The 26124-nt window shown below is 47.8% G+C and overlaps 4 protein-coding genes across 4 annotated transcripts; 2 read left to right on the top strand and 2 right to left on the bottom strand.

Annotated features, from left to right (window-relative positions):
• Nucleotides 1-1663: 1663 nt before the first annotated feature.
• MYCGRDRAFT_93498 (uncharacterized protein) lies at nucleotides 1664-3465 on the top strand (the record flags this gene model as incomplete). The annotated part of the gene is made up of 4 exons (XM_003852415.1): nucleotides 1664-2200; nucleotides 2261-2854; nucleotides 3132-3185; nucleotides 3430-3465. 4 exons carry the CDS (start codon nucleotides 1664-1666, stop codon nucleotides 3463-3465), a joined length of 1221 nt encoding a protein of 406 aa, XP_003852463.1.
• Nucleotides 3466-5101: 1636 nt separating this feature from the next.
• On the top strand, nucleotides 5102-5961 carry MYCGRDRAFT_72564 (orotate phosphoribosyltransferase; the record flags this gene model as incomplete). Its single annotated transcript, XM_003852416.1, has 1 exon — nucleotides 5102-5961. One exon carries the CDS (start codon nucleotides 5242-5244, stop codon nucleotides 5959-5961), a length of 720 nt encoding a protein of 239 aa, XP_003852464.1.
• A 1275-nt stretch (nucleotides 5962-7236) lies between these two features.
• MYCGRDRAFT_42369 (uncharacterized protein) lies at nucleotides 7237-8787 on the bottom strand (the record flags this gene model as incomplete). Its single annotated transcript, XM_003852302.1, has 1 exon — nucleotides 7237-8787. A coding segment is annotated over one exon (1551 nt), but the record flags the coding sequence as incomplete, so codon positions are not given.
• Nucleotides 8788-10464: 1677 nt separating this feature from the next.
• Nucleotides 10465-11407, bottom strand: MYCGRDRAFT_93496 (uncharacterized protein; the record flags this gene model as incomplete). Its single annotated transcript, XM_003852301.1, has 2 exons — nucleotides 10465-11303; nucleotides 11356-11407. The coding sequence occupies 2 exons, from the start codon at nucleotides 11405-11407 to the stop codon at nucleotides 10465-10467; spliced, it is 891 nt and encodes a 296-aa protein (XP_003852349.1).
• Between the last annotated feature and the right edge of the window lie 14717 nt (nucleotides 11408-26124).

Genomic DNA, 26124 nt, shown 5'->3' with positions numbered 1-26124 from the left:
ATATCTGTGACCGCTCGTTCGCGACTCGCAATACGATGGCCCTACAAAGGGTCTTTTCACCACGTGAGATTGTTGTGCTCCAGTGACCTAGGCTGTGATCATGAAAGGCCAGGGTCTCCTTCGCGTGAGGCCCCTGCCAGCCATGCAGCCATGCTCAAGAAGCCAAAACACGGTCCTGTCCAGGGCGACCAGGGGTCGGACAGTCGCATTTGGACTTCATCCAACGAGACCAAATGATCATCACATCACACCATCAACCCTCGACTTGATATGCACAGTCCAAGCCGACCGGGCTGAATTTGTGCGATGAGAGCGTGGGAATTGGACATCAAAATCCGGACTACTTGACGACGCATTTCACGTGTTATCGCTTTTCTTTTCATCGAGCAAAATGCCTCCTGCCCAGCTTGAAGTGTGCAGTTCGAGCGGAAGCAATGAGAGGTAGATGGTATTCAACTCGTCGTCTCCGCAACAAAAGTGTCCTGCCATCAGATCAAGCATGACGACCACTCCTCTGCCTTCTGGTCCCTGGAGCGATGGCTGGACTGGCGAAACGTCTTTCAACGGCCAGCAGGCGAGGCTGATGACCCCTGGCATATGCTGACAGCCAGTCCAGAACACACCTTGGCAATGGTGTGAAAGTCGCAGTGCTGCAAGGCATATCAACATCATCATGGCGACTTCTAGAGAGCCACTCGCAGTGGCATGGAAGAAGCGGCCATGGGAGTATCTTATCTTCTGACCTGCCGAGGCTTTGCAGCTTGACGCGACATGAGGGCACCGCACCAAAGCCTGTCATCAAGAGTTCCAGCAAGGCTGAATGGGGAAGGTGCGAACGTAAATCATCAGTCAAAGACTGCGACACAGAATACCAGGACCTCGCAGGCCATTTTATCCCTTTGCTTCCGAAGAAGCGGCCTACACACTACTGTACGACTACGATCTGTACGAGGAGCAGATCTCGCATCTCCGGCACCCCGCCATGAGCTCCGGACGATCACCTCCTTCAAGTCTGGGATCGCCAACTGCCGGCAGCCACCATTGAGTACAAGACTGACAGCATCAACATCAACCCCTTCCACTTCACATCTTCTCCTTCTCACGCGGACTGCACCGATACTGATGACTTTCTCATCTCTGAATGCAGCAGATCATGGTCCTCCAGGCACGAAAGGCACATGCCTACCGGCGCTGCGGAATACCAGACCGCCGTGGCTCGGGGACTTTTTCTCAAGCTCCAGCTCCAGCTCAACGGTCGGATTTGACAGCCACTCCACTCGAAGCATGATCGTCCACCTTTATACATCGACCGGATGGTTTAGTACAGAACACAGCTCATCATAGCGTGAGTCGCTCTACGGAGTATCAGGTAAGGATCATCGAAAAGACATCCCTCGGTTCATGGCACGACATGTAAAGCGGACGTTCATGGAGTGCACATGAACAGATGCCTTTCTCTATACATGTCTCATCCATCAGCCATCTTCCGTTGGATAGCGACGACTTCCTGCCATGCACTTTTCGGTCTTACAGCATTTCTTCTGCTGATATACATTCCCTTGTATTCGCGCAACGTTGATTGTTGCCACAAGGTTCTTCTCTGCTATATCACATCATCGTCCTTGCGAATCAACTTCCGGACATCCACTTCTCGTCCTCCAAGATGCGCGTTACTATCCTCCTGGCCGGCTTGGCCACCAATGTTCTCGGAGCTCCCGCGGGATCATCACGAAGAGATGCCACACCGCTATCGAGACCTGCAGTAACACCACAACTGAAAAGTGCCAACCTCATGGCCAACGCCACAGATCCAGACGTGGACCGAGATTCATGCGGATCCGTACGCATTGGAAATCGAGCATTCTGGACATGTCGAGATACAATGCGCTACGATCGAACGGCGGGTACAAGCGTCTTCCCCGTCATCAGCAACTCCGCTGGCTGGAGCGAGACCTCCGAGGGTGGACTCGTCGCACAGGCGAATGCAGAGATCGGGCCGGGATCAACAGGAGGCAACATGATACTTCCAATATATGGTTCCGACTCTGCCAACGAATTCTTCCCCAACATGCCCGGGGATTGCGATGAAAATCACGGTCAATGCTGGGATGGCACACGCTGGGCGGTCTGGCCCAATTCACCGCCAATGGTCGCCGCACCCGACGGAGAGAACACAGTAGCCTACTCATGGGTACCACAAGTAAGCACCCCCGCGCCATCCTCCCACCACACGCTCCACCTCTAACCAAACGACCCACAGTCCAACCTCAACCAACTCACCCTCCTCAACCCCTTCCGACCCTACACCCTCTACAAAACCACCTACTCCCCCTCCCAACCCTCCACCACCCTCCCCACAGTCTCAATCGCCAACCCCACCTTCTGGGCCGCCGGCGAACCCGGCTACGGCGACTACGGCAACGTCGTCCGCGACGGCTACGCCTACCTCTACGCCCAACGCCCCGACTCCTCCGGAACGCTCCTCGCCCGCGCTCCCATCACCTCCATCGAAGACCGCTCCACGTACACCTACTACACTCCCTCCACCGGCTGGACCACCACCCTCCCCTCCCTCTCCGACCCCGCCGCCACGCTCCCCAACGCGGGAACCGGCTGGCAAGGGACATTCTACTACTCCACCGCCTTCTCGTCCTACATCTGGATCGGACAAGCGCTCAACTGTCCCAGCGCGGAGTTCTACATCACCACCGCGCCGGCTCCCGAGGGGCCGTGGATCGAGCCGTATGTGCTGTGGAAAGGGGAGAGCGGCGATGGGTTGGTGGGCGCGTATTCGTTGCAGGCGCATACGAGTCTGTTGCCGAGTGGGGATGTGGCGGCGGAAAAGGGGATTTTCGTGAGTTTCACGCAGGCTTGGGGGGTGGGGGTGGAGACGACGTATGTTACGCCGTTGGTGTATTTGGAGTTGGAGTGATGGCGATTTTGGGCGAGGGAGTGCTTTGAGATAGTGAGTGAGTGAGTGAGTGGCTTCTGGGAGGTCACTTTTTGTAGGAGATCCTCGGCGCGCGGCTGGACCCGTTGGCGCTTTGAGTTGATATTGGACGAATTACGGAGAGCAACGATGATCGAATGGACGTCGTGAAAAGACATCAGATGTAGATATTATGAATCAGACGGAGACTGAGCGGACCGCAGAACAGACCCTTCTCATATTGATCCAACGGACGGTACGAATTGTAACGAAGTTGAGGCTCCCTTTGCGTACGAATTCAGTGCCTCGATGTGAGCCTGCTCATCCTTCGCGTGCTCGACAACGGCACGCCTTCCAATCCGAACGGCTTACCGTGTTCTTTCGCCGCCAAATAGTCACAATAGGAGAATCCATCGATGCGGAGTCGCGAATGCTCACGCCGAGAGAGTCGAAGAAAATGGTTGAAGCGCTCCCTATCGATGAGCGCTACGGTTTTGTAGTGCATAATAACGCCGAGCAACGAACTTGTCCAGTAGGCTTTGTTGCGCAAGTCATTGCTTGCGTCTGCGTCGAGAGGTCCGACTGCATGAAACGATGCGATCGTCTACGGTCATCTTCCATTATGCATCGAGGTCGTGAATCCGCTCGTTATGGAGGTCCAAGCAGAACGAAGTCAAGCCACGATATTGAGCATCGCTCAATACTCGTCTCGCAGCTTGATCAAAGCGCTTGACCATCTCAGTCGGAGAAAGCATTTCCTGAAGGACTGATGCTCTCCCTTGAGTTCGGCATCGTATTCGGGGGATTGTGCGGCGAAAGTCGACGACTGTGTGGATTGGTTGGCGTTGGCTGTTGTGGAGGTGCTCCGCGGCGCTGCGGCTAAGAATTGGGAAGAACGACGAAGGGTGTGTGGGTGAACATCGCAAGGCATTCGGCCTATAATGCTGCGAAGCATCGCTTGAAGTTTGGCTGCGCTTGTCGAGAGCGCTGAAGGTCGCCACCGAGACATGGCTCCGGACGAGTTTCAGACGGAGGAGGCTGTGGATCAGGCGGCGTATGTCTTGAGAGGTGAAGGGATTGTGGTGCTGCAGGTGGGATGTGTGAGAAGTCTGTCGGAAAGGAGGAATTTGTGGGAGATAACTTGAGCAGCATTGGCGTCTGCTGCGTCGACCATCGCTCGAACTCGAGGATCCAGATCTATCGGCGGATCTCGGCCATTTTGCAAGTTTGCATCGCTGGGTGAACGCTTCTCTCCGGCCTGAGGGCTAGGCTTGTACAATATGCGGACGACTTCGTCGCTGTCCATGTCTGCAATATGGTACGCTGAAGTGGAACTTGGAAGATTGAGCCGGCGTATCGTTCGAAGCAAGCAAGACGAGAGGTGATGATCTGTGAGCGTGATGAAGGAGTGTAGAAGCCGCGAGAGCGACGACCTCCCATATACATCAGCTCAAGCTGGTCAAGGAATGATCGCAATCTCCTGCCTCGAGGTCCTCGTTGCACACATATCTGCCATCGGCGAGAAATTGCGCACACTATTGGCCGTCCCTTCTTTACGCTGGTGATCCGCTCGTTATGCAGGTCCAAGCAGAGTAGTCAGGCCACGATACTGAGAATCGTTTCATGCTCGTCTTGCAGCCTTGATGAATCACACGATCATGTCGTCGGGAGAAAGTACTTGAGCAGCATTGGCTTCTGCTTCGGCGAGCATCGCTCGAACATCCGGATCTATCGTCGGATCTCGGTCATCTTACAAGTCTGAATCGCTGGAGGAACGCTCTCCTCTGGTCTGAGCTGTCCGTTGAGTGCCACGGCGTCGCTGTCGTGCGCATGGTCGCCCTTTTGGAATGGTGAGAACGGAAGAAAGCGGCATTCTGTTCTCAACTCACGACGGTCTCTGAAAAAGGCACGACTGCGATCCGTATTTGGTGAGGACGCGGAGACAATGTCGACTCTCATTAGACAGGAGCGTATTGTGAATGCCTTGCGGTAGTAATTTGCCTCAATGTCATTGGAGTCCAAGGAAGAAATTCAATTCGGCGATTTCTGGTGTCGAAAGATGATTCTTATCGATAAGGAAATAGCCATCACACAATTAACGCAAACTCCACGGATTCGGACTTTTCAGTTTTTTGATCGGGACGATACAAGATACATCCGTTAGCGGCGGACCCGACCGAGCCACTCAAAGCCACGCGGAATGGGCCACAGAATCCTTGCAGCCGATAAGCCAGATAGCATCCTCCAAATTTCTCCCCACCACCACAACCTCCAGAACCCATTAACAACGATCACCACGCAAATCGCCCACCATGTCCACCCTCCCCGAATGGAAGTCCTCCCTCATCTCCCTCACCCTCTCCTCCAACATCCTCACCTTCGGCACCTTCACCCTCAAATCCAACCGCCAATCCCCCTACTTCGTCAACTGCGGCCTCTTCTCCAAAGCCCGCTCCATCCGCGCCATCTCCTCCGCCTACGCACACACTCTCCACGAACACGCCCTCTCCGACCCATCCTTCTCCTTCGACGTGCTCTTCGGACCGGCATACAAGGGCATCCCGCTGTGTGCGACCACAGCCGAAAAGTTGGCTGGCATCGATGAGAAGAAGTGGGGAGAGGTGGGGTATAGTTTCAACCGCAAAGAGGTGAAGGATCATGGCGAGGGAGGATTGATGGTGGGAGAGAGTATGAAGGGGAAGAAAGTGGTCATCATCGACGATGTCATGACAGCGGGGACTGCGATTCGTGAGGCGATTGATATCATCAAGGCGCAAGGTGGGGAGTTGGTCGGCATCATTGTTGCGATTGACAGGCAGGAGAAATTGCCGAGTGCGGCGGAGAAGGAGGGAAAGGGTGACGATGGGAGTCCGAGAGGGAGTGCGATTGGGGAGGTGAGGAGGGAGACGGGCGTGCCGGTGCTGGCGGTGTTGACGTTGAGTGATATTATGGAGGGAATGAGGGGTTTGGGAAGGGAGGAGGAGGTAAAGAGGATGGAGGAGTATAGGAGGCAGTATGGTGCTTCGGATTGACTGGTCTTGGGAGGATGAGGAGGAGAGATCTCGTCGAGCGTTCATGGACGCTCCGCTGTGCCTGCGCGGATGTGAGCATCGCTGTTTTCGTGTTAGCACCGGAGAGTATCTTGTCATGGCACGAGCGGGCCTCGTATCGTGCGGCGTTGCTGGAGCACTTGGCTTGGAAACGACTGGCTCACCCTGAACGCGGGCTCCTGAGAGCCTGCTTACGACCGGCATCATCGCTCGCTGTCCACAGCTCATCGCCTCACCACCGTATGGCAGTGAAGGAGCACAGGTGGCGGCACCAGCAAAATCTTGGCGATACTCAGAACACGAGACGATGGAGAAATAGATCATTTGTGATAGATGAATAGAACGCTATGCACAAAGCAGAAGTCCAAAGTGGACAATCCGCACCTAAATCGTGGATCTCTCTACACCGATTTCCGCTCATCCCAAACCCGTATCTCGAACGCCCGTTCCGACGGCATCGACTTTCGACGCCATCTCATCGCGGTCATTAGCATCATGAATCGTAGACTTCAAACCTTCTTCGTCCTGCTCAACCGCCTCGAGCGATAATCGTGGTGATTGATCATGCTTGTCCCGAGCCCGCCGAGATGGAGTCTGTACCGACGACTGTCCCAGGACACAAGCAGCAGTGGAAGACCTAGCACTGGGCATCGGCGTACTTTCACTTTCCGCAGCAAGAGCAGAAGTCTCCTCGATCTGAGTGCTTTCGAGCTCCTTGATCAAAGAGTCATCGAACCCGGAATCGACATGTGCCAAGTCAATAGCATTCGCTGTAGGCAGACGAGCCCGCAAGACATCGCGTTCTCCAGACCATGAGGCCTTGTCGTTCACGGTGCCACCGCTGGGCGCGCGGTGTCTCCTCGGCGAGTCCTCCGACAAAGATGTAGCGCTCGACAACGAGAGCGACCTGCCATACGGCGAAGTCCTCCGCCTCCTGTTGCTCGAGACAGGTGATCGCCCACGACTTCTCCTCCGGCCCACGATCCACGATCCGGAGCTCTCGAATGGATACGTGGTCGAAGCCGGGTTGGACTCCGGATCGAAGTACGCAACCTGATCAGTGGTGTCGAAGTGAGGCAGATCGCCTTCAGGAATTCGACGCTGCTTGACGTCGTCGATTGTCACTGCCATATCCGGGTCGATGTACTCTTTGTCTGAGCGATGAGCTTTGGAGGAGCTGGTGTGGTCTGACATTTGTAGATCGGAACAGAACCCCACAGATGCTGTACGATCAGCTGGAGGCACGCCGGCTGATGGTGGGAAGTAGCGAAGCAGGTCTTTTGCACTTGCGCGTCCTTGAGGACGTTCTCGAAGGCATGTCGCGACGATATTGCGATAGTACGCTGGGATTTCCTCAAAGACCGGAGGAAGAGGTCTTTCGACTCGCTCTGGTTCGTCGACCTCTTCTGCCAGCGCCCATAGAACCATGCCGAGCTGGTACAGGTCCGTTTTGACTCCAATGCACATGCTGATACGTTGGCCGCTGTCGATGAACCTGCTCAACTCAGGTGGCTCCCAGCCAACCGGGCAGCCTCTCCGATTGATGTCGATGATCAAAGCGTTGTCGTCCTCGTCGATCACGATATTCGACAGTGTGAAGTCACCTTGCACGAAACCTGCCTCATGGATGTCTGCAAGACCGCTAACAATCTGCTTCGCCCACTTCTCTCTGCGATGCCAGGACATTGAGGATGTCCCTCGAAAGTCGAAAATCATATCTACCATAGCTCCCTGAGCCGCGTAAGACAGCAGTAAACCTTTGACGACCTCGCCTCGATCGTCCGTGACCAAGCCTTCCAGCTGCACGACATGGTCGCAGCCGATCAAGGAGTCCAGCGCATTGACTTCGTACAGGAATTCATCCACCGTGTCTGGTCCTGGGATCTCTTTCTTGATGAGCACACGGGTGCCGAGTCGCACTTTATACACAAAGCCCGAGAGATGCGAGTCCAGCTGAATGGAGTTCTCATTGAATCTCGGTCGTCGAACGTGGTCGAAGAGCGATATAGCAGGAAATTCGATCGTCTCGTTCGCATCCTCACGAACATGCACGTGAAGTTGTCCGTCCTCTGGAGTGGTCTCGAGCTTGAGATTCGTGACAGTGTCGTAGTACTGGATGTCAGGCAATGACTCGCGAATGGCTTCGTAGACGCGGAGACTCTTGTCGCGCTGGTAGACAAGCGTGCTGAGATCAGCTTCGAGAGAGTCTGGCGGTGCGTTTCGATAGTCGAGGGATACAGTCACTCTCCGCCATTTGTTGGGCCGCTCCGCGTATGTCACAAAGAACTTTTCACGGTTCGATTTGTCTCGGAACTGCATGCTGAGATTCAATATCCACCTTTGCTCGTACTCTTCTTGGAGTGAACTTGTCTCTAGAAATTGTCCGCGACCTTCACGATCTGTCAGGGGAGCTTCATTGGTGGCATCTGGTACTTCCAATGGTGGGAGTTTTGTTACCGATTCGTTCCCTGGGCGACTTTCAAGAGATTTTGGGCTAATCAATGGCAAACCATTGTCTCTGTCCGCAGCAAGAACATTTGGAGCAGATGTTGCTGGTGGTGGGACGGGCTTCGGGGATTGAGGCCGTCCAGGAGCAGCAGCACTCATCCCTCGACTTTTTCGCGGATCCACGCTGACCGCTCTACGCTCTGACGCACTGGTATCCAAAGGTAGCAGTCTGTCTCTCTGCTCAGACTGTTGTCTTCTGAACGTCTGTGGTCGAGGTAACGACGGTATGACTCTCTTGATGGCTGCTTCATCAGGCAGACTCGGTCTTCGAGTCAGGAAGTAGTCTGGTATATCCGTCATCTGGGGCGGTGCGGTCTGAGGCACCGCGACTTCCTCCTCCTCAGCAGTTCCAGGCTCTCCATGATGTCGCCTGAACGCCCTCAAAGGATTCTTTCTAAGTAGCGAAGGTCGGCGAGATCGTTTCGTGGGCAGATCGTTCGTGCTCAGGTCTAGCGGTACATCGTCGTTGGTATTGCTGGCAAAGGAGAAAAGGTGCGGCATGTTCGTATCGTGTCGAATCGTTCACGGTTTGCAACGCAATTGGCTGCTCGTTCGATGGTATACTTGTCTCGCCAGCCACCAGTCGCTGTCCCAAGGCTAGATCCGGAGCAGGTACTGGAGATGTGGGGGCACAGTTCGCGGGTCTGTATCACGGCGAATGCAGCCATCCGTCGATGTCATGCGGGCGTGGTTGGTATCGGCGCTTCGTCTCCTGTCGATACGTTCTCGCATCCATCCGGCGGGATCGCGCAGGACAGTGGAGGTGGTGCGAGAGGGTGTGATCGATGCGCCGCGCGCTGCGGCTTTCACAATGAACAGTCACGCATTGCTCATTGCGAGGTCGATGTATTTGCGGCGGTTGCACTACTGCCTCAATGCTACCGTAAAGAGCGGTGTGCCGCTGGGGGACATTCAGGTCATCGAATCAGACTTGAGCAATGGCGTTGGATGCAGTGAGGCAGTGTTGAAACGGAAAACAACGTGCGATGAAGGAGTGGACTGTTCATAAGACGAGAAAAGGCAATGAGAGGGCAATCTATCGAGGTCTTCGTAGCATCTGCGTGGGGGCATGGTTCCAGGGTTGATGCTATCTCATTAGCCGCCCAACCTTGAGGTGAACCACTTCTCACGTCCTCGCCAGACCAATCTTCAGGCAATGCTGCCCGAACAACTACACGATGCATGCGCCTCGCCTATGTGCATCTCAAGCACTACAAAGATTGCCGCATCATTGCAACATAGCGGTTCTACTCTTCGAAGCCCAAGGTCGAATGAAATCTAGCTTGCGATCAAAGCGAAGGCAGAAGAGACTGACAGCTAAGAGTAAGGTATTTGAGTGTATACTTTGAGCAGATTGACTGCCCTGCAATTTCGATAGCAACTCCAGGTCAAGCTCTGTTTCCTTCCCATCGCTTGCTGCACGAGTACTAGTTGAGGAAATTCCTCTCTTGCCAGCACGATCCTGCAGGCCTGCAGCTGTATACCCCAGCTACCTATTGGAAACATAGGCGCGAACCGGACGGATTCATGCATGCACGCCGCCGCTGTTGGGGAGGCGTTGTTCACCTCGTTGTCAACATCTGAGGCGGACGAGCGTCATTCTACTGTATCCTTCCACTTCGTTGTTCCTTCTCTCTGGAAGCTGCGTCGGTAGACAGCCTTCGATTTCGTTCACCGGTGCAGCAGCAGGTGGCCGATCGTAACTGTCTCGCGGTCACACCACTTCGGCCACAGCGTCCTGCGGCCTCTTTTCCACGTCTCAAGCCTCGGCGGCGCTTTCCGACAGCTTTGGTGCATTCTTGGCCAGTCGTGTCAGCACTCGCCGTCTCACATGACTGTGGATTGCTGCATGTCTCACTCCATAGTATTGCTTCATCGGCTGTGCTTTCGTTGAATAAGCACAGCAACCGAATGATTGTATCTGTTCTGGTTTGCCGTCACCTTCGATCACGATTCGCATCGGAGAACAGAAGCGCTCTATCTTCGGACTTCTAGCCGCAGAATGCCGATGTGCACAACAAAGCCGCTTCCTGCTTTCAAGTCGGCTGACAGAAGCTCCTCCGGCATTCGCCAGACTCGAAACGATCTATGGAACGTCTGAAGCCATTGCTCGAACACGTCCGGCTGCCGGAGTTGCTGTGCTACAACGCAAATGGTCTGTTTTTCGCTCCTTGCTGGCTCCTCGTCGGAGTAACTGCGCACGCTGCAAATTTCCGCGCACGTCTGTACCAGAGGCTCGATCAAAGCGTAGTTGTAGACACAGTCGCAAGCAAGGACAGCGTCGACACCGCCTTTGAGGTTGTTCTCGCTCAGTACGCTCGTGACATCGTCGTTCTCCCAGTCCAGTGCGACCGTGTCAATATTGACAGCGGGCTTCACGTTGCCATCCGATGTGCGGCTGGACTTGCGTTTCTGTGAAGTACTCGAAATGGTCACATTCATTGCGATGTTGTCTCGCAGAGCTTTGAGTACATATGCCTGATCTGTAGCGATGACTTTGCTCACCTTCGAGTTCAAAATGCACGGTACAAGTCCTGAGATGCCAGATCCTAGTTCCAGGATCGTAGACTCGGAGTGCAGAGCTTTTGTCGTGAACAAAGGATTGCGGTCCCATGCTAGCCATTCGGCGAGTCGGACTGAGCTTCTCCAGACCGCTGCGCCCGTAGTGCCTCCGCCTCGAGAAGACTGTAGAAGGCCGGGAGACTGAGCGATTTCAAAGTCTCGGCCGGCAACCGAGAGTTCCAGTAATGAGGCTGCAGCATCGACCATGCCCAGATCTTGTGACGAGGGACATTGAGAGAAGAGATCGAAAGTTTCTGCACATACCTGTTACTTGCGATTCTGGAGCTCGAAACGGTGCCTGCTGACCTTCATCGACATCGACAATCTCTCCTCCGAGCTTCGCAAAGAAATCGTCCATGATGAGCAATCTCTGAGAACCTTCGGATGTTCGGCATCAAGATGGGACTGGCGTTCCCTCTGCTCCGACAAGCCGCGTCGTCTTCATCGAGTATGCTGGGCTGCGGAACTCCCGGATGGTCTGCACAGCCGCGGCCAAGTCTACCGGTCACGCACCGCGTCCATAGAGCATTCGTCAGAGCACGCGTTGCAGAACTGCCAAAGCTCGATATCCGGTATAAAAGTCGCTATCGCTCTCGGTTCAGATCGAATCCTGATGGTCAGTGTTACACAAAGAGGGTGGTGCGATCGCACAGGTGTCATGAGTGAGGAGGGGTTTTGCAAAAGCTCAGATACGTCCTGCTGAATAATCGTGGCGTTACTAGAATGGTAGCATGACCGGTGCTCATTGTGCGCAGCTTGCTCGGATCTTCATCATTGTCCCGAGAACGAGCAGAGCATTAAGTCTTCGCGTGCGCATGTTATCCACGGCTTTCGGCGTGGTCGCTTGCTTTCGAGGAAATCATAAAAAGTTGTTACAAGTCTCCTTCCACGTGTATTACTAGTCTTAGGCGCTCAGACCACCTCGCTTAACGGGCCTATTAGCTGCAAGCAGCTAGCCCTACTGTAGGTGGTCTAAGGGTCTAGACGCGCTTTTTTCGTAATAGAGCGTAGCATTAGTATATAAACACTACTAATATATAGTGTCGCATTAATAACGGCTAGTAGCGACGATAGCGACACTAGGTATAATATTTAAAATTCGGACACTATAACTTTGTATAACTAGACCTACTAAACAACCTCTTACTATCTATTTGTCTATAACTCCTTAGTAGCGACCTCTAATAGAGCCCGCGTACCTCGTATCTTAATAACGCGTTTATATAGTAGGACGCGAGCTCTATTAGAGGTCGTAGTTAGCGACTAATACTAACAAAACTATATCTACTAGAACCGTACGCGCTCCCTCTATAAAGTTATAGTCCCTAATTCTCTAATAGCTCCTCCGAAGGCCCGCTATAGATAACTAAAGGTCGCTAATCCCCGATCTTACGCTAGCGATATCTTAAGTAGCTTTAGTACTAGTAGTACTAGATAAGATAAGAATAGTATAGGGACGTCGGTCGTCGAGGAAAATCGATCGTAAGAGTAGTCTCCTAGTATAGATATCGAGCGTATAGCTACCTTACTAGACTAGTTCGATAGGTACCTAGGCGACGACGATAGTAGCGATAGCGGGCTTTCGGACGTACCTAGTAACTTCGACGATATAGGAGGGCTTTAGGGTAGTTTATAAGTATCCGTTAAGGCGTCCGAGGAAGATTTATCTATATAGAAGGTCCTAGGTAGAGGGGATATAAGGATCTATTTCGCTAGGTAACGCGAATAGGTAGCTAAGATAACCGCTACTCTATTACGTACGCTAGTAGAGGTTAATAATATAGGTATAGAGAAGGTCGTACTTTAGGCGCTATATAATATATAGCGGTAGAATACTAACCCGGAAGCCGTACGTTCTACCTAGCTCGGTCCGGTAGGCGCTAACGGTACGCTATCCCTTAAGATACCTAAAGATATAGTTAGTAGTCTATTTATTCTATCGCGCCGGCGGGCGTTTCTTTATATACGTAATATAATTAACTAAGCGATCGACGAGCCTATCCCCGTCGACGGCGGGCTACCTATAACTACCGCTTAGTAGATATGTTTAGTTTAGTAGGTAGTACGACTCCTCCTTCCCTACTACGCTCGCCCGCTATAGGTCCGGGCACTCTACTAGCTACTATTTAATAACCGAGATCTTATCTAGATCGCTACTCGTCCGTAGGTAAGAGTCTAGTCTTCTAGGTATAGCCTATTATCCGTAATAGGATATTAATCCTAATCTTACCCTTAAACTAGATTAGTAGGGAATAATTTAAGAGGATCGAAGCTATAGGAGCTAAGCTAGTTATACTAATATATAATACGAAGGCTAGTACTACGGCGGAAGACTAGAAACTCCTATATTCTAGTATATATACCTACTTAATATTATCTCTAGAGATAGCTATATAGTCCTAGTTCCGGAAGCTTATAATAAGGACCGACGTAAAGAAAAGGCTAGGAATACTCGTCTACGATAAGTTTTATCTTATATACTAATAGGGTATTAAGGGAGGAGGGTTCCGGAAATAGTATACCTAGCTAAAGAACCTCCGGACTATACTTTATAAGCGGGTAAAGTTTTACGGCTACTCTACGACGCTTAATACGTCTACTCTACTTAAATATTTAGAGGCGGCCGGGTTTAACTCGGATACTCGGCTTATTCGCGATCCGATCGATCGGCCGGAGATATTAATATAGTATTATACTATTCCGGACAGGATGCTAACGAACTAGTAGGCGCTTCGGTATCTACTCGTAGACCTAGTCGGCCCGGACAGCGTTACTAGACCTTAGAGCGTAGAGAAGACAGTTATCTTTATTAATAGCCGTACCGGTATCTATACCGCTACTACTAGTCTCCGGGCCTATATCTAAGTAAGGTATCCTAGTTAGCTAAGTTCGGACGAAGTATACTAGCTCGTAAGGACTTACTACGGTAGGACCGTAAGAAGGACTTAGGCGAATATTATCCGAGAGTTCTAGAAGCCCGACTCCTATATCCGTATCCTTCTAGCTACTAAGGCGCTTAGCCTAGGGGTTAACTTACCTAATATTAAACGTATTATATAGTACCGACTAGCTATAAACGGTACTATACGTACTATTATCTAGCGTACTAGCCGCGTAGTCCGAGATAGTCGAAAATAGGGAGCTAGTTCGTTTACGTTCCTATATAATCTATAGATACTCGGTAATTAGGTTATATAAAGGCCGCCGGACTCTTAGATCCCTACGAGATAGTAGAGCTAAGTAGACGACGATACCGTAACGCCTACGAGCTCTAACGCTACCGTATTTGTTTGTTTGTTTGTTTGTTTGTTCCATTTACGTCCTATAGGAGTCTATAACTATGTAGGACGGCTGTCTCGCGATAGCAGTCTATCTATGTACAATCGTTGTTCTCTCGTATCTCTTAACCTTAGGGAAAGACCTGTGCCTAGGATAGTAGCAAGCTAGTATCGAAGGACTTTAAAGAAAGACAAATAAGGAAAAGTAAAAGGAGTATAGGCTAGACGGTCTCGTCTTCGCCTCTTGCTAGGTACTAGGACCTAGAAGCAATCTTTGTATCCGAGAGAAAGGTAGTAAGGTGTTTCCGGAGTTCCTTATCTTCTACTATTTCTAGTAGAGATTGTACTTATCGTAGCGGTAGTAGCCTAAATACATTGTAGATAGGGCAGCTACATACGAGGTGTTCTGCTGTTTCTTATCGTCCGCAAGGGCAGTCTAGCGTCGTTACGTGTCTAAAGCGATAGAGATAGGACTTTAGGTATCCGTGTCCTAATAGGATAGTATAGAAGGCACTAGTTAAAGCGCGTCTACCTCCTATTCTATATTTTCCTAGCGAGCTCTATAGAAATCGACTAAGGTAGCTATTTGTATTCCTAGGTACCTTATTAATCTCCTGTTATCTTGCTATTTCGTATCGGGTTTTCTAGACGCTAAAGAGATCGTCTTTTGCGTAGTTAGCCCTCTTATATTCTACGAAATGCTTATATTGTCGGAGTCGATAATAGAGTAGTTGTATCTATGTTCTCTGTCGTTTTTACGGAAGTATCTCTCTCGAGTCCTCGTATCGGACTTCTCGCGTATCCGAAGGCGCGCTTTAGATAGCGAGTCTTATAAGGTAGTTTTCGGGTAGCTTCGCTACGCGTAGAGAGTATAAAATTAACTATCTCTCTAGGCGTAGATCCGGGGGGAAGAGATTTAACTCTACTTCGGACGGGACGTTTAGGGCGGTACGGAAAACGCCTAGGATCTTTCTATAAGCTTTACTTTGTAGAGATACTAGAGGTTTTATGCTCTTTTTCGACCGCTACTAAACTAGGGCCCCGTAGTCTGCTATTATAGTAACGTAGGCTAGGTAGATCTTTCTTAACAATATAGAAGATAGACCGCGTTCGGTATTTGCTAGTCTTTCTAATCGATAGAATGCTGCTTATGCTTGTGCCGATCTTATTATAATATACTCCTTAAAGGTAAGACCGGCGTCTAGCTAAATCCTAAGCTACCTTATCGCTTTCTTTGCCGGGCGAATAATATTGCCGTTTAGAAGAATTACTAGGCAATCGGACCCTTTCCCTTTCGAGAAGTGTACTAGGTCTATCTTTGCTAGGTCGAAAGTAATCGAGTTCTTCTTTCCTAGGTCTATTAGCCTTCTTACCTTACGTTCTAGTACCTTAGAGTTCTTCTTAAGGGACGTAAACGAGGTAGATAGTCTAATGTCGTCGACGTAGGAACTAGGAGTAACTCCTTATAGCGAGAAGAATATATCGCGCGTATAGATAAGAAAGAGGATAGGAGATATCGGGCTGCCTTACGGAACGCCGATCTCTACGTCCTAGAATTCCTATATCTGTCCGTCGAATGCTATTCGTAGGCGTCTATTACTTATAAACGACTAAACCTAATGTATAAGGCTATACGGAAGCCTTAACTAGATTATTATTCTTAATAGTCGGTTCTTTGTAATATAGTCGTATGCTCCTCTTACGTCGAGGAAGATAACCGAAGTCTTCTTTTTCTTTCTTCGATTCTCCTCGATTTCGTTCGTTAAGAGAAGTACCGTATCGATAGCCGATTTCTTCTTTCGCCCTCCTAACTACGAGTCGTATAGAAGGGGCTTCGTCTCTACGATAATCCCTAGGCGTTTTGCGAGTATTCTCTCGCTAATCTTGCCGAGGTAGTTTAGGAGAGAGATAACTTGGTAGGCCTTAGGGACCGAATAGTCTAGTTTTCCCGGCTTTGCTAGAACTACGCCTATCGCAACTTTCTAGCATCGGGGGTAGTATCCTTCGTCGAGTAGCCTACTATATATACGTAGAAAGGTAATAGGAATAGTGCCGTACGCTTGACTAATAATAGCTTGCGTAATACCGTTTAGGCCCGGCGTTTTTCCTTTTACTATCTTCGTACTATAGGCGGCAGCGAGTTCCTCTTCGGTTAGCGTAGTCTAGCCCTAATCCCCGGCTGTATATACTTCCTAACGGCTAGGTAGAGGTTCCTCGGTAGGAGGGCGCGGAAATAAGGCTTCGAAGAAGGCCTTACATTTCCCCTCGAAAGAATCTTCGTTGTTTATCGTAGGTATCTGTCTTCGGCTGCTATTCCTAGTATAGGACATAGCTTTAAAGATAGATTTCGAGTCTTCTTTTTCGAGGAAAGCGTTCTAGTAGTTCTTCTTAGCTGTTTTAATAGCTTAGAAGTACTCGTTTCTCGCTTTCGTATACGCCTCTTTCTCGTCTAGCGTCGGCATACGTCCGTAGGTAAAGGTCTGTCTATATGTTCTAGACATTATACGGCGTAGCGTGCGTAGCTCTCTATTCTACTAAGGTTTTGCGTAGGCGTGTACTACTTTCTCTAAGATTACTCCCCGCATCGATTTAGTAATATACGAGGTAAAGGAGTCTGCGATGTCGTCGAGGGAGTTCGTATAGTTAATAGACGTCGCCTTACTTATTAGGAGATCTGTAAATAGTTCCTAATCCGCGGAAGCTATATCTAGAACTACTTTCTTCTATTAGGCTCGATCTTACGCGCTAATAAGGTCTATAAATATAGCCTTATAGTCTAAGCCTGTCGGAATCGTTCTCTAGTCGATTTCTTTCGTAGATAAGGATCCTCTTGTAAACGTAAGGTCTAGGACCGACTCTGCGTCTAGGTACGGCCTATAGAAGGTCCCGACACCTATTGTATTACGTAGAGTAAAGCCCTAGTCTTCTATCTACTCTATAAATTCGCGGGCACTAGTAGTATCTTTTCCCCTCGGATCCTAGGACGGGTGTCTAAGGTTAAAGTCTCCTACTAGTAGAGTATTTAGAAGGAACGTGTTGCGTAGAGAGTAGAGGCTTCTCTCTATTGTTCGTTAGTTTTGCGGGTTCTCGGTATCCTAAAGGTCCTTCTCGTTATAGAGATTAACTATCTAGATCTTGTTACCCTTCTTGTCTAAAATAATAAAGGAAAGTATGTCGCTGTCGTCTAATAAAATAGGAGAGATATTAACGTTAAGTCTTATGCTAATATATAGCATTGTTCTTAGCCGGATCGTCGAATCTATAGTCGTTAGGAATAGCTAGTTATAATCCCGGTATGCGATAGATTTTGTCTCTTTGTAGCCTATTATCGGGTCTTCTATAGTCTATAGTTCCTAGACTAGTAGAAGGTCGGCTTTCTGCTTAACCGCGACGTCTAAGGTAGACTCTGTAGCCTCGATAGATTAGTTAAGATTAACATAGAAAATCCGTAGAGAGTGTTCTAACATGTAGAACGTTCTAGGGGCCTCCCTTTCTGTTATATACGATCCTTCGCCTTCTCGACTCTTAGGCTGTCCGCGCCTACGTATAGACGGTTTTAAATAGCCCTTTTTGCCTCCTCCTCGGTAGTAAAACCTACTAGAACTGTCGCCCTAGTAAGAGTCCTTCTTCTCTCTTCGTTTGTTAGCTAAATCGGGGTGCCTGCGAGTTTAAGACCTCTATTAAAGGTCTTAATTTCTCGTTAAATGTCCTATAGGCCTGTTAGCGTGTTAAAGTTCGCGGTCGAGACGCCGTAGACTATAACCTTATACTAGAGAGAGTCCTCTATTACCTATGCCTTACCTACGATATCGGTAACCTTAGTAAGGCTATCGATCGTTCGTTAGCGGGCTTTCTCTGTTACAAAGTTTAGGACAATATTACCCCGAAACGATTTCTTTATCGTAAGGATAGCTAGCTCTTAGTCTTCGCCTTTAAGAGCGTTGTTAATTTTGTCTCGGGTTGCGATCTAGTCGAGTTCCTTCTCTTTATCCTTTAGTACAAGGATAAGAGGCATCGGTTCTGCTTGTTCTTTCGGCTTGCTAGCCCTCCGGGAGACGGTCGTCTACTATTGTTATTGTTATTGTTGTTGTTATTATATTGTCTTTGTTGTCGAGGAGGTAGAGGTAGAGGTAGCGGATCCGCTATCTCCTTTAATAACGTCTGCGAAAGTAGGCTTCTTCGCCTGTGCTGCTAGTTTCTTTGTTGTCGTTTCTAGGTTCGAGACTTGCTTTGCGAGGATTTGGGATGTTGTCCTAAAGTCTATATGCTCGGTAAAGTGCCGAAAGACTTTAAGAAGGTCGAGAACCCGGGTTTGTTCTTTTAGAATCCCGCCTAGATCCCCCGCTGCTTCGACTAGTAGCTGTCGGGCTTGTAGGATCTTCTCGTTCGCGGGCGTGCAAGAGAGTATTTGTTTCTTTCTAAGAGAAGGGCTACGAGTCGGGGAGCTACTAAATTCGAAGGGGTTTTGCCTTTTCCTAGGTAGGAAAGGAATGCCGGTTCTTTCTAGTAGTTCCTTCGGCAACGGTAGGGTTTTAAGAGACTTAAACGTAACTTCCTTGTCCCCTCTAGCCGTAGCTTTTAGAGTCTAAGGGGCTAAGCTTGCATCTGTTATTTCCGTCTCGGTAGACATTGTCTTGTTGTTGTTATTTGTTGTTTAAAAAGAGGCTTAGCGGTCTTACGCCGAGAGGGCTACTTGTTCGTCTCTATTTCTAATCGCGTTCGGGTCCTAGCCTACTTGCGACACTAGGGCACTCTTCTCCCTACTATACAAAAGTATAGGAGAAGGTATACTTTAAAGAGGAGAGAAGAGATATATAAATATACCTCTGCTTCTAGGAAGTACTCTAGCCTGCAGCAACGTGCGTCTTTATAGTAGGCTTTAGAGGCGTTCTACAGGTAGCCGTAGTAGGTTCGGGATAACCTTTGTCTCTAGGGAAAGGTAGGCCTATACTCTATATAGAGTATCTAGCTATATAGCTAGTACTACTACTCTAATCCCTAGAGGTGCAAATTCGTCCTTACTAAACTATACTACTCCTTTAGCTTCCTCTCTCGGCGGCGTAGGATAATAGGTAACTCTAGTGTAGAGAGAACTAAGTATATATATATATATGTGTTTGTGTATCCTAGGAACACTGCTCTTGTTTAGCCTTTAGCTCTTTTAAAATTCGACCAAATTAGGCGTTTAATAGCTAGAATAAAAGCTCTCGTCGAGGGCTTTTAAACGGGCTATACGGCGTCCGAATCGGCGGCGTATTAGTTGTATTGTAGTGTATTAAAGTGTTGTAGTACAGGTTGTGAACCTTCCTTGTGCAATGCCCTAAATAGGGAATGTTTCGAGTGTAGGGGAGGTAAGGTCGGAATAAGGTTTCGGAGGTAGGGGCCAAATCCCGGAGTTTAGGTTCAAATTTGCACCCCAAAGGGGGCAACAAGGTGAATCTTTGAACTCTAGTAGCGGCGTAGGTTTTAAGGGCAGCGGGGTAAATGCGGGTTCGTTAGAACGGCCTTAATAAGGGCTTTCGAATGGTGCGTGTTTGGTGATAATCGGGTCAATATTGGGTGTGCAATGGAAGTGCGGATGTCGATGATGTTACCGAGTTGCTAACGCTACCGTAGATTACCTATTAGACGCTAGTTTAGATATTAATAAGCCTCTTTAGGTTAGCTAGTCGAAGAAGAAGAAGGGTAAACTAACGAATTAGTAGAAGCGCGATAAGATAGATAGATATGTCTAGAAGTTTATTAACGCTTATCCGCCGAGTAGTACGTCCTACCTACTGTCTTATCGCCGCGTTACGGCACTTAAGTTATTTTCTAAGGTACCTAGGCTAGTAGTAGGACGTATCTATTACGATCTCTACTCGCCGGCGTCCGCTCTACCCTCGGATTATATACTTAAATAGGCGACTAATCTAGGTCCTCGTACGGCGGTAAGTATTACTTCGCTATACTTTAAGTCGATCCGCGATAGTCTAATTAAATAGGAGTCCGGAGCCGCTCGTTTATACTATAGTAACGCCGTCTTTCCGGGAGTACCTAGGTCTCTACTACCTTCGTACGTAGTTAACTACCTCGCTAAAGCGTACGGTATAGAGGACGCGCTACCCGATTTTAGCTATAGCCGGATCTAAGGCCTCTATACGGGTATCGACTTCGTAGTCTCTTCTAAATTATCCGGTATACTAGTACCGTAGTTATCGATACTACGTAAGGTCGCGGAGTCTATTAAAGCTTAGCGGCTATAGGAGCTTATAACTAAGCGCGAGGGTCGGGAGAGGGAGCGCTAGGAGGAGCGCTAGCGCTAGCGTCTCCGACGAGAAGAGGCCTCTTCTAGTCGAGAATAGGATTATTTCGTAGCCTCTTAGGAAGTAAGGTCTACTAGTGCTCCGGACCCTCGTATCGTCGCCTTTACTACTAGTAGTACTCGCTTAGTTCTTACTCGTATACCTTCTCCGGTATCGCCTACCTCCTTAGTCGTTACTAGTTCTAAGCGCCGCTAAGGGAAGGCGAAAGCTCCTCCCCTACCTACTCCCGGCTATTCTACTAGCGCCTAGCCTCTACCTTCTATAGTAGTTCCTAGCCCTACGGCGGTAGGCTCTCGGAAGGGTAAGAGCGCGGCTCCTAGTCCTATTATTGCCCGAGCCTCGCTAGTACGTAGATTCGGTATAGAATTAGATCCTAATCGTCGAGGCTCTTATACGCCTACTCTTATTTCTCTAGTATCTTCCGAAGCGGCCTAGTCGCCTATAACTACGGAAATATCTCGAGGTAGGAAGCGGGTCGTAAATAGGGTTTATTAGCGGTATCGACTCGGGTAGATTAATAGTTATATAGATAAGCTAAATAGAGAGAAGAGGTAGTTAGCGCTAGATAGTTTATTTTACTAAGAATGCTAAGTTATAAGTATATTTTTAGCTACTAGGCTCTTAGTTAATATTAGTTAATACTATCGTCGACTTTATCTTAAGCTAAGTTAATATTAATATCTTATAATATAAATTAATAATAGTTAGCTTCTAGTTCTCGCTATAGGCGTAGTCCTCGTCTACCTACCCCCTAGTCGCTATCTAATCCGCCTAAGGGCTCGCCGCTATCTACGACTAATACTAGCTAGTAGACGAAACCTAAGCCGACCTAGAGGAAGAGAGGGAACAACTAGTATAGCGACTCGAAGTCCGCTCGCGAGAAAGTAGACTTTATATTATAGACTATTCGTAGGTAGTATCTATCGTTCGAGGACTTCCTAACGCTTTATATAACGACTAAGAAAGAATAGAATATACCTAACTAGGGCGAGCGGGCGGCTACTAGGGCGGTAAAGTTAGTACGGATTCTATAGGAGGATAAAGTAGTAGAGTATATCGCACTATATATGTCTAATAGTAAGTAGCTAAGTACTACGAGTCTAGCGAAAGAGCTCGAGGATCTAAAGGGACGGAAGGTAAGTAATATTAGTACGTATAGGTTCTGTTGCTAAGTCTATATAGGAGTTCGGGTCTTAGAATAGAAAACTACCCGTAGAGGAACTAGATTATAGAGACGCGGTAGTAGCTATAGGTTAGTACGTCCTATCTATTTAGGCTCTCGTAAAGGAGCTCTTAGGCTTACTAGTAGCTTAGGATCTCTCTAAGTTAATACTCCGCTGCGTTAGTCTTATTTCTAGTATACTTCTACGTATAAGACATCCTCGATCCGGGAACTAGTTCGCTATATAGTTAGGAGTTTACCTATAGAGTTAAGGTATTAAACGTCGCGTTCTTATAGTCCTAGCTAGACTAGGTATATATAGATACCCGAAGAGTATATACCGTTATAACCGGATGCTCTACGACCTAGCTACTATTCGTATTAAGGCATTTGGCCGGTCTAACCTTATATATAGTATATTCGATAACCTAGATTACTTTGCCCGCGTTAGCTAGTATAGCTTCGGTAGGCGGGACGTCCTAAAATATATTACTACCGTAAAATAGTTTAAGAGTATCGAGGTACTACGCTTAGGCCTAAAGAAAGAACTATTCCGAGAGGATAGGCCGCTTTAGCTATAAGACATCCTAGATAGCCTAGGCAACTAGTACGACGCTTAGTAGAAGGCGATCTTACTCTACCTAATCGTAAGCGCTATAGCTAGGGTATATGTAGCCGACGTATTATAGGTATTTAGTATCGAATCTAACGATTCTATTTTAAAAAAGAAACCGAAGAAGAAGAAGAATATTAGCTAGGACCCTAGTATTAGTAGAGATACTGCTACTAGTAGCGAAGCTAACCCTAATAGCATCGACTAGACTAAAGTAAAGGGCTTCCCTTAATTCCCGGCTTTTAATCGTATAGTAAAGTAGAAAACTATTAGTACTACTATAAACCTAATCTACGAATAAGAGGGTACGACTAAAGGCACTTATAACGTTATAGAGAATATACTAGAGGAGTAACTTAAGCTTAGGGAATTATACGAACAGGCCGTTAAAGGATAGAACGCGGATTAGATCTACCGCCCTAGTAATTTCGACTACTACGAACGCCCTCCTACTACTTATAACTAGCCCTTTACTAGGTAGTCCTAGGTACCCGCTCCTCTAAATTAGTCGCCTATAGCTAATAACTACTATCCCGGTATATAAATTTAGCCCCCCTCCTCGTAATATTAGCCGCCTACCTCGTAAAGCTACCCTCCTAGCTTATAATATTAGCCGCCTACCTCGTAAAGCTACCCTCCTAGCTTATAATATCTACTACCTACCTCGTAGAGTTAGCCTCCTAGCTTATAATACTAGCCGCCTACCTCGGAAAGCTGCCCTCCTAGCTTATAATATCTACTACCTACCTCGTAGAGTTAGCCTCCTAGCTTATAATACTAGCCGCCTACCTCGTAGAACCGCCTCCCTACGCTACGGAATCCGCCTCCTACTAGTCGAGACTAGCCCTCTAGTACTCGAAATCGACTACCTACGGACGGAGAACGTACTAAGGACGACGTTCTATATATTAGACGGCTAGTCGAGGACTTTACGGGTAGTACGTATAACCCCTCTAGGTATATTCTTCTAATATACGGCGATTAGCTCTTCGTAAGTAATATACGGACGTAGCTAAAGGAGTCCTAGGAGAATAAGGACGATTTTAACCGTATATAATAGGTACTACTATTACCTAGGCTCTTTTACCTTAAAATGTATCTAATATAAGTAATCGAGAATATTTTAACGGTAGAGAGGGCTACCGGGCTAAATCGTTACTCCTAGTATACCGGGAGATAATAGAGCGGAAGATATATCTATTATTTTACGCGTCGTATAGCTACTTAGAACGACTAATACTCGATAGCTTTAATATAAGGGTACTAGTATTCGTATACGAAGAAATCGACCTAGTAGTTCCTAAGAGGCATATTATATCTAACTATATCTAGGCGCTATTAGCCGACGGCTTTATAGGTCTAGTCGGAAAGGTATACGAGAAGGCGTTCTTACCGTCTACTCGTTACCTAGATCCCGATGCTACTAAAGCTAATACCTAGAAGGTAAAGAATTCGTACTCCTCGAAGAAGTAGTAGGGGAAGAAGGCAAATGCGACTAAAAAAGTAGCTACCCGGATCGATAGAAACGAAGAGCGAAGAAACTATATCCGATTCCTATATATCGTCGAGACGTATTATATACTTAGCCGGGCTATTAAATATACGAACATCGGCCTACTACGTCGAGTCGTTAACCGCTATATCCTAATCTTCTATATACGTAGCTATAAGAATTACGCTTTTATTATATTATAGATAAAATAGCTAACCGATTCTAAGGCGTTAGATCCGGTACTATAAAGAGCGATACTAGCGAACAGGTTCGTAAATATAGTAGGTACCGAGGATAATTAGTTCGAGATTAACCGGGCAAACGAGTTCCTTAATCGATACTTAAAGACTCTTATTAGTAGCCGCCGTAATAGGACATTCGATATTAAGAATTAACTAGAAGAGGTAACCCTCTTAGTAATATATACTAGCTACCTACGAGAGGTTATAGAGGCTAGCTTCGGGGAGTCTATAGATATAAAGTATACGTCCCTAAAATTAGTTAAAGAGGTATATACCGTCGTAGCGGCATACTAGGACGAGACGTTAAAGACTAAAGAAGTCGATCCGGATCCTAACGTAGTACCCTAGTTTTACGCTATAGACCTATATGCTATAGGTGTTAAGAACCTAGTAACACTAGTTAATAATGTTAGCCGTCTAGAACGCTTTAACGAGAACGTAGTAGTTAAAGGATAATAGATTATATAGGCCGACTAGCCCTTACTATCTATTAGTATAGAGCTTCCGGACCTAAGGACGGACCCTTACTTATAACGAGCGGTAGCGACCGACCTAACTCCTAGACTTATTATATTATCCTAGGATCCGATAGACGGATACGAATTAGAGCTTTTATAATAAGGCGTAGTATAGTAATGTTAGTTACTTTACTAGTCGCTACGTACTATACGGGAGTAAACCGGGCGTAGTAGGGCGCTATTATGCGCCTAATAGTTAGCTAATTTACCGAAATTTATAGGTATTAATTATGTTAACTATATAGGTACCTCCTAGTATATCTACCGCCCTATCGATATTATTACTCGGAACTCTTCTATCTACTAATAACATCTCGACTCTACTTTATTATCTACTTCCTTATCTACTCTCTTATCTACTTTATCTACTAATTAATTATCTCTTCTATTACTTACCTTCGCGAACGTACGCGAGCTCGAATACTAGCTTAATATAAGTACTCCTACGAGCGGTAGAAGACTCGCGAGTCTCTAGCGACTAGCCGACTTTAGCGAAGCCCTACTAGGTACTAATTAAGAGTAGTATAACGCGGCATATATCTAGATATAAGCGAACTAGTTCGGTTAGCTAAAAATACGGATATTAGAGCTCGAGGTAATAGCGTTTATCGTTAAGCTTTATAGCGTCCTTATATAGGAGGATAGTACTATACTAGATCTACTTAAGAGACTTATACCTAGGTTATACGCCTCTAGTAGACCGTATACCGAACTTATACTTCTCCTCGATAGCCGAGCTAACTAGGCGAAGCTTATTCCCTAGGCTAAGATCGCTACGCGTATACGCGGCCGTAACGATTTCTACCCGTATATAAGTACTACTCCGCTTTCTACGATCCTAGCTAGCTTTATAGTAGGTGCCGAGCGTATAGGCGAGCTAGAGGAGAAGGATAGTTAACGCGGCTATAACTAATACGGTATATATAATAACTCGAAAGGCTTCGTTAAAGGCTACTATACATTCCCGGCGCCGGATAGTTTGTCTAAGCTCTAGTTAGGCGCGTATACTAACTACCTACTAGACGGCAACGAGAAGGGATATAGTATTAGTAGGAGGAAGTTAACGCGAGGTTACGATAGGCTAGTATCTAAAAATACGGCTAATACGTCGACTAGACGGCGTAACGATCCGCTATTAGTATTACTTAGACGCGTTATAGCCGAAGTTAATATTACGGACATCTTCGATAGAGATAGTATCCTAGATACTATTAGCTATCCTACTTCGAACGACTCTATCCTATAAGAAGACTATATAGTTAGTATACTTAATATTCCCTTTATCTTTAGCTAGTACGATACTATAGAGGCTTACGTTAGTCGGATAGAAAGCGTAGCGGCTAAGACTACCGAAGTATATCGGACTACTATTAGGAATGCCGCTATAGCTCGAGACTAAACTAAGGTAGCCGCGGCTAAGGAGATACAGGTATTCTTACCCGTATCTAACGACTCTATACTAGTA

This window comes from Zymoseptoria tritici, chromosome 5, assembly GCF_000219625.1.
Source record: "Zymoseptoria tritici IPO323 chromosome 5, whole genome shotgun sequence".
Classification (NCBI taxonomy): Eukaryota; Fungi; Ascomycota; class Dothideomycetes; order Mycosphaerellales; family Mycosphaerellaceae; genus Zymoseptoria; species Zymoseptoria tritici.
Note: the sequence above shows the minus strand (reverse complement) of the source record. Positions and strands in the feature narration are given on the sequence as shown.